The sequence below is a fragment of the Dermacentor silvarum genome, chromosome 2, assembly GCF_013339745.2.
Source record: "Dermacentor silvarum isolate Dsil-2018 chromosome 2, BIME_Dsil_1.4, whole genome shotgun sequence".
Classification (NCBI taxonomy): Eukaryota; Metazoa; Arthropoda; class Arachnida; order Ixodida; family Ixodidae; genus Dermacentor; species Dermacentor silvarum.
The window spans coordinates 96997685-97009800 of record NC_051155.1 but is presented as its reverse complement, the minus strand read 5'-3'; the positions used below and the strand labels follow the sequence as shown (position 1 = coordinate 97009800).

Sequence of the window (12116 nt, the reverse complement as noted above, 5' to 3'; positions counted from 1 at the left end):
AAAACATGGCTAATTTTATCGATTCTTTCCTTTACTGCTGCCTCTATATGGTCATCATCAACAAATGCAGCCGACAATAGTGAGGGGGCCAGTTCGCTATAGCCATAGCACTATATGTACGGGTGACAGCAGACAATCCAGTACCTTTGTATTAGCGTATCATCTGTGTCTGGTTTCACTGCGCCGCGCAAGCGCGTGCGGCTCCTTATTTTAGGGTCTTGGGTTCGAATCGCGTTGTGGGAGTTTTTTTTAGTTGTTTTTTAAATTATATCACTCGTTTGACTTATGGCTAACTTGTTCTTTTGTCTTGCGGTTTACCACAAGGTCTGAAACGGAGGGCTCCTGCCAAGGGAATCAAAACTACCCGTTATGTAGCCCAGGGGAAGGGGGGTGCGGGCTTCGGCAGATGCCTCTTGAGCGGCCGCAGCCCAATGAATAAAGACGCATTGTTAAGCTGTGACTGTGCATCCCATTGAGTTCCCCCTCCCTCCCCCTTATCCGTGGGCTAGCAAATCTCGGCGCACTTAAAATGCGATGGAATAAGAAGTGGCCCCCTCCATTTATGAACTGTATGATGAGGGGGCCATAGCGCATACACTATTGTGGCGGGCGCCCTCATTGTAGCGATTGCCTTAATAAAGATCTAGCCCGTCGGTTTCTCTTCCTCTGTCATTTATATATAGTGTATAGTATATATAGTGAGCTTGGCCGCGGGTGCTCGCAAGGCGGGCGCTGAAAGGGCAGACGACGAGAAAGAGAATAGAACAGCTGGCCCAGGAACGGGTGCTGTCTGTGTGTCTCCTTTATTACGTTACACAGGCGCAGTCTACAACGAACCTGCCTTATGGCGTTCGAGCCTAAGTGTCTCCTCGCGATTCTTCGGCGTGGCGGGTCCCTCCTGCCCAGGAACACCATCCACGCTTCCTCGGTTATGGAGCCGGCCATGCTACCACCGTCGCAAGAACCCACCGCACCATCGGGGACGGCGTCCAAGCCTCCTCGGTGGCTCTACGGCAGGACTCTACCAGTGAGCTCGTCCAAACCATCGCCAAGCTGAGAGGCCAGCTCGAGCTTATGACGAACACCTCCCCATCCGTCGGCGGTTGCGACGTTGCACCTCAAACTGCGACAGCGCTTCGGCCCCCACGTCTTGGACCTGTCCTGCCTGGGAACGCCGTACACGCATCCCTTGGTGAGAATATCATCCTAGGAACTACTTCGACTCCTCAGTCACCATGGTATGCCGTTGAAGCTTCCTGGTGGTACAACCGGCTACCGTGACTCCCACAACGACCGCACCGTCCATGGGCACCGGCGCTGGTTGCTCGGCCCGCTGGACAGGAAGCCTGGCGGATATGGTACGCTACGACTTCCAGCAGCCGGATTTCGTAAAAATACCGCCATTTCGCGGCTTTAAAGATGACCCCATCCTTTGGGTTAACGTTATCAATGCCTTGGGTGAGTGTCATGCTTGGTTGCAGCAAAACGACCTTGCGGTTCCGCCAAGGCTTGGGACATCTACGAAGGCATCAAGAAAGGGTCCTGGCTTGAATGGAGTACAGCTCTGATATCTGCTTTCGGCCAGCTTCCTCGTGCCTGTGCGTCCCCTACATCCCCGAGCATCATCTGCGGCTCGTGGTTATCGAAGATCGCGACCGAGAGCCAACGGTTCAGCAACAGCGGCAGCGAATCGATCCCTCAGCCGCCACCGCATCAGTCACAGGCCTCCGGTTCGAGCAGCTCCACGTCGGCGTCCTTCACAATTCAAAGCGAACCCGGCAGCAAGGCCTCCAAGACAGCCGATTAAGCTGCATCCGCAGCGGCATCGGAAGCAGAGGCATGCGGCGACGACGAGGGAAATGCGCAGTACTGTGACCCTCGGGACATGGACCCAGCTGCCGTGGCTCTGCGGCTTCTGAGGGCCAAGGAGCAGTGCAACAAAAGCCCCACTCCGGCACAGGCCACCGTGCCGCAAAGAAGTGCCGTCCACCAACGTGATGGCCCACCAGCGGCACATCTACAAGACGGCGTTAGACTTGCGCCTCAAGCAGCAATATCCCGACTAGGGTTTGGACCAAATGGCCCAGAGTCCTCTAATCATCCTCTATGGGCTGCAGCAGCAGCCGCGTGCAGACCCCCTCTACCCCTTCTCCCCTTCGGGAGTATCAGTTACACCAGGTCACAAGAAAGGCATCAGAAGACACCACTGCAGGACGCCTTTTGCCCGAAGCCACCACCGCAACAGGAGAGCAGTAGCAGCACTTCGGCATCTTCTAGTGTTCAGCAGCAACAAGCAGCAACACCTCGGGGTTCCAGCAGCAGTGGCGGTGGCAATCCTTCAGTGCATATTCCTGCTACCAGAGATTATGGTTTGGCGTTCAAGTAAGCGTCAACGGTCATTGACCAGAGCCATCCATTACCACTGTCACTTATTTCCGAGAACCCTCTTGCTGCACCTGTCGGCGCTGTCGCTATTAAGCGTAGCATGCACACAGGTGTCAAGGTGCTCCCTTCCGAGTCAGTGCGGCGCCCAAGGCATAGTAGCCACCGCAACGAAGCGCCGCTTCAAAATGACTCTGACTGTGCCCTCCAGTCATTCAGAGCATCCCTATCCGTGGACAGCCTCTCAAACGCTTCATGTGGTAGTCCTCGAGAACCTGAGGAGAAGCGGGGAAGACTTGTAACAGTCGCACTACTCACAGGGATCAACGAAGCACCCTTTGAGGGAATCTCCTCGGCTTCGGATGAGACGGAGAGCGCTGAGCGGCGGGATGGTCTTCGGCGAGACCTGCGACCAGCGCGCAACAGGCCATGCCGCCCGCCAGAGAAGCTTGTTGGGTGCTGGACGGCTGACAAATGACGACATAAATACCTGGACAAGTTGTGTGGTTCCAAGCGCGCCGGTAACTTGCAGCGTGCTCGAGTGCTTGGCCGCGGGCGCTGGAAGGGAAGACGACGAGAAAGAGAATAGAACAGCTGACCCAGGAACCGGTGCACTCTCTGTGTCTCCTGTGGTACATTATATATATATATATATATATATATATATTATTGTCCGACGATCGGATTCGGCAAGACCACCTCTTGCACGCACGCCCGATAGTGTAACCAATAAATTACGAATGCTTTACCCCTACTACGGCGCGCCTCCTAGTCAGATGTTAGCTTTGGCATGGGAACCCTTGAACTTACTTTGAAAAATTAACACGTCATCATATTTCAACATCCCTATTGCAAAACCCAGTATCCAGTGCCCAGTGCCATGCCTGATTATGGGCTCAGTGTCGCGCGCTGGATGCTGGGACTCTGGCGAGGCACAGCATACTGGGAGGCGCTGGGCGCGCGGTACTGGTAGGGCGCCTACAATCACGCGCTTGCATGTAGGCTCCCCAGGTACTGGTGCGCAATGCAGCTCTAGAACGTGAAATACGTTGTCCATGGTTGCCTTATATATTTTTTTCAAATACAGCAAGGAACAGAGACAATTGTAATGCAATAAAAACAGAAAAATAAAGTTAAAAGAAACACCAGGATTCGATCCTCCAACCTACCAATGCCAACCCCCGTATCTTAGCACTACGCCACGCCGATTCATCCCTACCGATTCATAATTTGCCATGTCAACACGCAGACACAGTTGCAGTTTTGTACAAACGTCTCGCACAGACATGGTAGATGCGCTATCACCCCTCAACTAAAACCTACGCCTATATCAGAACGACAAAGTTGTTGTCCGTATTGCATAGTATGCCTGGAAGTGCTGCAAAACTGATTTGTTTTTTCGATTGCTATATTAACTCCGAAAAAAGCCCTAATATAACCGCCGACCCGGGACGCTGTACGGGCTTTCACTGCCGAATTTGACAGCCGTTTCTTGTTCTTCGCGCAAGAGAAATGCAACATTTCCATTGCTGGACAGTGCATTTCAATCGACACCTATGTGTAGTCACATATCTCCGTCAGAGAGGCGGTCGGTTTATGCTGCTAGCAGCCTTCGGGGACAGCACATATAGGTATGTTGATAACGCGTCATATCAGCGCTCATCGCTTGTTGCGCTGACAGTGTAGACCCGAAAGAATGGTGTGGTTAAAAGCACCGATAGAAAAGCTGAACTACATAGTGATTTATCGTCGTTAGACTTACCGATTCCTGAGCCGAGACGGGCCGATAGAGTGTAGACGGACTCAGCGGGTACGGTAGGTCTAACCTTCGGTGGAAGCGAACGATCGCAGCGTGGGTACTTGATGAATGCGAAAATGTTTGTATTTAAGCTTCAGAACCTTTTAACTATTATGTTTACTACACTAGGGAAATTGGAAGCGCACGAATCGCGTCAGCTCTGTTGTCAGTGCGATAATATCTATCAGCGGCAGGATTCCTGAGGTCCGTTCGAACGCGTCTGAACGGCTGCTGGGATTCGTGTCGACCTCATAACACTGCGACAACTCGCAGTCATCGGTTGCGTACAACCTACTAGACAACGAGGCGTTATCTGCGTTTGCGTAATTTCGTTCACGAATACAGCCATCCGCACCGTAAAAAGGGAATTGCACAAAACGAAAGTCAGCTTCAGTGTCGCGTATACATGGGCAGCTCACGCACCTTTATTCCAAGCTGCAACACCGCCGACAAAAAACATAAATTTACGACCGAAAATTATAGCGGACAGGAGTCTGTTTTACAGAAAGGACCTGCCCATAAAATGGCATCAAGCATTTATTAGTCAACAGAGGCTATACTCCGGTAGTGCTGCAGAAACGAAACTAGTTCAGTTTCCAGTACGAGCCAGCGAACTCCAGCGGCAACCAGCGCGTGTACAGCGCACGCCAGTGCGCCCTATCGTCATAGCAGTGAAACTAGCCTCTCGTCCAGTGTGACCCAGCCCTTATCCAGCGATCTCACCAGTGTCCCAGTGACTCCCAGCGTGCGCCAGCGTCCCCAGTGTCATCCAGTGTCAAAAAACGCACTAGTTTGAGAGTGGAAGGCACTGGAAGTCGTTGGTTTTTCCAATGGGGATGCGGGCCGATCCCTCAGGTAGTGCTGTCAACGAAAACATTTGAGTAGTCCAACGCTGCTCGTACTCCCGTCAAGGGAGGAGTAAAGTGATACAGTGCTGTGCGCAAGGACTCCGCTCCATTCTCAGTCCAAATTCGCTCAACAAAACTGTCTTTCATTGACTTTAGTTGTAAGTTGAATCGCCATTTACTTTTTTTTACTGAGTCTACGAGTGTATGCAACTGTCGTAACCATCCGTCAGGAATTGAGGTAAGCATTTACCAAGTTATTCACCATATTATTGTTTCACATAAAAAAGTACACGCCGAATCTCCTAAGGGAGTTCTCCAAATAATGAGTAAGCCTTTGCTACTAAGCACCTGCTGCTTCGTCGTCGTATCCTGCTGTGTTTAGTATGATTGCGAAGGACACCGCGAAAGTATGGTGAAACGGAGAAGCGCGGATGCAACACCGAAATGTTAACTGAGAGAATGAGACGACAATGAAAAGGCGAGTAGTAGCAATGTTCACTCATGATATATGTTCATGCGCTTGCACGATGCCGCTGCTTCGTGGAAGATGAGCACTTGCCGATGCCTGCTGTAGCACGTGACGTAATTGAACGGTATTACGTTCGGTAGACCTTGTGCGTAGACGTGGTCGATGACCCTGCTTCCTCTCGATGTGAACCATTATCAACCGTGATAAACCACACTCCTGTGGCGGCTGCATATGGCATGGCCGAGCTGACCCTATCTGGAAAGGAATCTGCGATGCGCACAGAGTGCGCGGAGTGCTCATTGCTATATGTGCGCTGTATTCGCGCCGCTCAGTTCGCGTTGAAGCGAGAGGCAGAACGAAGGTCTATTCGCTCGCTGGTGTGGACCCTACAAGGTCCATTTAAATAGGTCGTGAAGCTTGTAACTAAAAGCGTGCCAAAACCTATCACCTGAGATATCAGTTAGTGGGGCACGATTGAAGCGCCACTATGTGACGGGGGGACAAACACTCAAACTAGGAAGCCTGTGTGAAAAAAAAATGTTCGAAATTTTTAATTCGGATACTGTCATGCGAGAAAATATTCCGTTTCAAATATTTTGGCCGTACTATAACGACAAATGGTAATTTTGTTTCTATTTCACAATTTATGAGTTCGGTCTTGGTGACACCTACCAACCAGTGATTCTGGCGCAAGACTAGGCAAGACTGTGCTAACCACAGTCTGCTTTCGGCAGCAAGGAAACGAAAACTAAATGCAAGGAATTTAGGGTATGACACAGATGCTTCGATCTATGTAAACGAGCATCTGTGTCGCGAAAACAAAATTTTGCTAGCAAAGGCGAGACAAGCAAGGAAAGAGAAATAATGGAAGTTTATCTGGCTGTCTCAAGGCAAAGTTCTCTTGCGGAAACTGGAAGACACCAGTTCTGCGCATAACGTGCGAAGAGGACTTGGCGCAAGTTGTTTAACAGGTCGTCACGGTGGAAAAATGGTTTTCTTAGTTGTGATCCTGCATGTAATTTTCCTTTATTTTTTTATCGCTTTGTTAGACAGGAAAACATAACCCTGTCCTTCTGTAGAGTGTTATATGGGTCCAAACCCATTTCTTCATATTACACAGCACTTCGTGTAACCAATGCCCCTACTCTTCATCAATATTATGCAACCGAACTTTTGTTTAATGCTTTCAATATTTCTGTGTGCTGGATTAGTGCCATATATCACTTTTCTGTTGTCTATGCTAGTTATTCTAACGTTTTACAACGAACGCATGGCTTCCTAATGATTCAGAAACATTTCTTAGTGAATACGTTTACGCTATTCAAGGGCTGCTGTTTTGTTATACTTGCTATAATAAATTTCTGTATACATATGTTTATCACCACTGTCGACTAATGGACTCTAACACGATAGGTTCCAGTCCATCGGAACTAAATTCACGCATTGTAGACCAGCGCATATCACCCCTTGCTGTGCTTCACATTAATATGCAGTCTGCTCGTTGCAAAGAGGACGACCTCTTAGTTCTTCTTGATGAGTTTAAATTTGATTTCTCCATAATTATGCTTACAGAAACATGGTACCGTGATGACTCAGACGTTAATAATATCGCAGGTTATAATTCAGTTTATTTAAATAGGAAAACAAGGACAGGAGGTGGCGTATGTATGTATGTTAAACATGAGATGAGGTACGAATTCCTTAACGAATGGTATCAATGCACTGATGATATTGAAATTGTATGTCTTAAAGTAGGAAACTGTGTGTTTGTTGCAGTATACAGACCACCCGATGGCAGCATAAACAATTTTATACAGTTGTTAGATAACATATTTTCCTTTGTTAATGACAATGGATATAGACTCGTTTTGGGAGGTGACCTGAATATTGATATGTTAGGTAGCACAAATAAGCAAAAGGATCTTTCGGCACTTCTTGATTCCCACTTTTTATCGAATGTTATTGTCACTCCTACTCGTATTACTGATTCGAGTGCAACATTAATAGACCTGTTCATAACAAACTTTCCTTCCGATTCCGTACTTTCTGGCACTATTTGTACCGCTATCAGTGATCACCTACCTATTTATTTTATGGTACACCAATCCCGCTGCACAACCAGACAGACTGCTTCTGCTATATATTATAGGGCTGTAAATTTAACCTCTCTTTCGCGCTTTCGCGATGAAATTGAGCAAACGCAATGGGATGACTTATTTTCTATCACCTGTGCTGACTTAGCTTACGACTATTTTATCCGAACGATCTGTTCAGTTTATAATAAACATTTCCCACTTCAGGTTTTTAAAAAACCAAAGCGTGCCCGCAAACCTTGGATGGCTACAGAGATTCTAAAAATGATGAAGGAGAAGGATAGGCTATATCGTGCATTCTTAGTTAACCGAAATCCAGATGCTTTGAGGATGTTTAAAAAATGTAGAAATTTGATCATTAAGTTACAACGGCAAGCAAAACGAAATTATTATTATACCATGTTTGAGGGCGTCACAGATGTCAAACAAATGTGGAATAAATTACACTCCATCATATCTCCAGGTAGAGTAATAAATAGCTTAGAAGAACTTGTAGTTGACAATGAAGTTATCAAAGGCAAGAAGTTAGCCGACAACTTCAATTAATACTTTACATCTGTAAGTGAGAGCTCACATCAAGATAGCGCCTTTGATTACTTACCCGTGCCGCTAAAGGAATCAATATTTCTTTGCCCAACTGATGAAAATGAAGTATTAAGAGTATTTAGAAACTTTAAGATGAGTAAGAGCGAGGATATTAATGGTCTGAAAATGGAGCCGATTAAATATATTATTGATCTTCTTAGCCCATGTCTGACACATATTTACAATCTTTCCTTACGAACTGGCATTTTCCCACAGAATATGAAAAATGCTAAGGTGACGGTCATATACAAAAGTGGAGATAAAAACATTCTCGGTAATTATAGACCAATTTCAATCCTTCCCCTATTCTCCAAGGGACTTGAAAAAATTATTCATCTTAGACTGTCAAACTTTCTTGACAAACATTCCGTCATAACAAAATCGCAATATGGATTTAGATCAGGTTTTTCAACAGAAAGTGCTCTACTGTTTCAAAAAGAGTTGATTCTTAAAAATATTGAAGCTAAAAAATTCACACTCGGCATATTTTTAGATATGTCCAAGGCCTTTGATAGAATTATTCATGAAACATTATTAGGTAAGCTGCAGTGTTATGGAGTTCGTGGTGTTGCCCTTAATCTAATTCAGAACTACTTAGCTAACAGACATCAATGTGTATCGATAAGCAGAATTCTGTCTTCTATGCAACCTGTTAAATACGGAGTTCCCCAAGGCAGCATATTGGGGCCGCTTTTGTTTGTTATATTTATTAATGATATTGTAAATGTTGACCCTTCAGCCCAATACATAATGTATGCTGATGATACAAGTCTTTTCTTTTCAGGAACAGATATACATGATCTCGTGAATCTAGCTAACTTGACACTAGATAAAATATGTGGCTGGACACTTAACAATTCTTTACAAATTAACTGCTCAAAAACTATAGCTGTTCTTTTTCGCTCTAAATCCCCGCTTTATGAGCTCACTCGTTCTTATAATCTCATGTTGAATAATAATAAAATTGAATTTTCTTCTACAGCAAAATCTTTAGGTGTAATGTTTCACGAATATATGAAATGGGATCACCATACGGAACTTTTACAAAACAAACTTTGTAAGGTCTTGGGCGTACTGAGAAAATGTCAGCGTATATTGCCAGTTCCTCAAAAGCTTTCGATATTTAAGGCACTCTTCTCATCTCATCTACGTTATTGTAACTTAATTTGGGGTAACGGAACACAGCAATTCATAAATAATCTTGCTATCCTACAAAAAAAGGCCATACGTTCTGTTGCAAACCTTCCATATAATGCACACACTTCAGAACTATTCGTTAAATATAATGTATTTAAATTGAGCGTGCTATATGAATACACTTTATTACTTTCCTTTAGATCTGATATTGTGAAAAATCGCGATTATATACACAGTGTAGCTAACTTGCAACTAAATCCTTCTTTGCGCCAAAACAGACACTCGGAACAATGGTATGTGCCACGGCCGCGCACAAACTATGGCTTTCAAACTTTAGGTTATTGCTTGCCGAAGACATTAAATAAATTCAAGATTTCTTATGAAAATGTTCGCACACTCTCTAACACTTCTGTTTTAAGCATGCTGTGTTAAATATGTTCATTGCTAAATTTTACTTTTTGTAAATATGTTTTCTGTGGATATCATGTGTTTCTCATTTGACACCGATGTTGAAATGTACTTTTATTTTACTGCCATGCTGCCATAGTGAACCGGGGACGTGGGGCTAGTCAAGCTGTTTTTAATGCAGCTTTTTTTTTCCTCGTCCCAACCACTTATGTGAAACTCCATGTATGTGGTAAAATAAATGAACTTGAACTTGAACTTGAACCAGCTCAGAATGTGCGGAATGGGGTTGCTCACTTGAACGCGGCGGTTTCATCCGAGTCTTTTTTTTTGCTTGCGTGTTTGTTCAACGTGTGGCATGTGCTTCACTTCAAGTTTTGCGTGGCCTAGCGTACGGCATTCAGTGGTGAAAGGTGTGAGTGCAAGTTTTTTGTTATCGTACAAGTTCACGCTGCGGCATCCGACGCGCTTTCTCGTCGTGACGATAAATACGGAAGGATCCGGGAGAAACGTCGCGCATGTGCTTTCACTCTCCCTAACGCAGGCTCTTAGTCTCCGACGGGAAGCAAAATTAGTAGGTCAAATGTTTTCTGAATGATAATGTGGGGCAATGTTGTCATGTCTAACTTTTGGATATAAATACATGGTGTCACCCAGAATTGCGAATGATTCAGCGAAAACCTTTCGCATATCTTGCTACACATTACGACTGTGCTGGCCATAGTACTTTTCATACACGGAAACATGTTTTGTGTGGTCAATTATATTGGTTGCAGTATTCTAGACGAATAAAAGTAAAGTTGCTTTTGAAACCTCCGTGGCACTGTCATTTTTTCCCATCCTATTCGCTGACCTTCCTAAGGAACCTACTGGGGCAATTGCCTCAATAAAAGATTAATTATGATCACATTAAGGCATACCCCACTCCTATAGTTCAAAGACACGTTGGCGCTTCAGCTGAGGTGATTGACAAGCTCGCCTCAGCCTCAAAAGAAAAATAGCTGCTGGCGTCGCGGTCGAAATGCCGGACACTGAAGAAATTTAAACATTCGCGCCACGCAGCATAAGGTCTTCACGTCACTGCCATTTCCGGTTGTGACGTCACTTTTTATTTTTTATTTTCTTCTTCTTTCTGGGGTTTTACGTGCCAAAACCAGTTCTAATTATGAGGCACGCCATAGTGGAGGGCTCCGGATTAATTTTGGCCACCTGGGGTTCTTTAACGTGCACTACAACACAAGCACACGGGTGTTTTTGCATTTTGTCTCCATTGAAATGCGGCCGCCGCGGCCGGGATTCGATCCCGCGATCTCGTGCTCAGCAGCGCAACGCCTTAGCTTTTTTTTTGCTTGCTGTTAGTTGTCGCCCCGATACGTATATGGCGATGGTTGTAACTAGCCGCCATTTTCTTGACGTGCGCTTCTATGGAAGCTACACTACAAGTTTGCTTATACCTTGTGCCCTATGATGGAAACAATTGTCTTTCTCGACGGATGGACGAAGGGACGGGTGGACGGGTTTTCTCGTTGGGCACGCATAGAAATACTTACGCACTTAAAGTGAGGTACATTGGTGCGCACATACGTATTGAGGATTTTCTGTATTCTTGAAGCTCTTACATTTAAGTTCACACTTTCTTTATTGATGTATCTGCCCCGAAACTCAGAGGTGCCATAGATTAATTGAGCACCTAAAGTTTGTATTTGGAAGGTACGAAATACGTGTCAAACCAAAACGAATAGATTGGTAAGCCAATATTGCGAATGATGTTGCAGCTACATCCACAAAGTCAGGCTAGGGTGCAACAGCACGACAATGAGAAATACGAATTTGGTACACTCTGGAAACGGCGTGGCCTATCTTTAAAGAAAATTAACAATCAGATAGCTGGTTGTGGATGTTTGTCTGTCAAAATTGTTCTCACTCCTCGTATTGTGGTGCTGCACGGTGTTTTGAGTCCGAACCAACTAGTTCGCCAACGTGCCTTAGCCGGTGTGGCATAACTTCACCCTGATGACAACTGATCGAAGTCACGTATTCTGTATTACAATAACTCCCAAACACGAATGCAGTTATATAAGATCTTAATGAATTCAACCAAGAAACTGAACACCAGTATTCTGCTGCATATTTGATGTCTGCCCTTATTCTTTTTGCAGATTAACAGATTGCCGCGTGGCAAGGTGCTCGGTGGCTCAAGTTCCATCAACCACGTGATCTATGCTCGAGGAAATCGAAAAGACTTTGATAAATGGGTATCTGAGTATGGTGCGGAGGGCTGGTCGTATGACGAAGTGTTGCCTGATTTTATCAGCATTGAAACGTCGTACCTGGGAATCGACAATGGTAAGTGACGACTATCCGACATAGTGTGCGGGCAATTCGTGGGCATTCACCTT

At 45.6% G+C, this 12116-nt stretch overlaps 1 protein-coding gene across 1 annotated transcript in view; it reads left to right on the top strand.

Annotated features, from left to right (window-relative positions):
• LOC119440239 (glucose dehydrogenase [FAD, quinone]) overlaps window positions 1-12116 on the top strand; it is a 690341-nt gene that overhangs the window by 24487 nt on the left and 653738 nt on the right. Inside the window, exon 3 of the mRNA XM_049662828.1 lies at window positions 11877-12063. Coding sequence (XP_049518785.1) covers window positions 11877-12063 — 187 coding nt within the window. The remainder of the gene's footprint in view (window positions 1-11876; window positions 12064-12116) is intronic.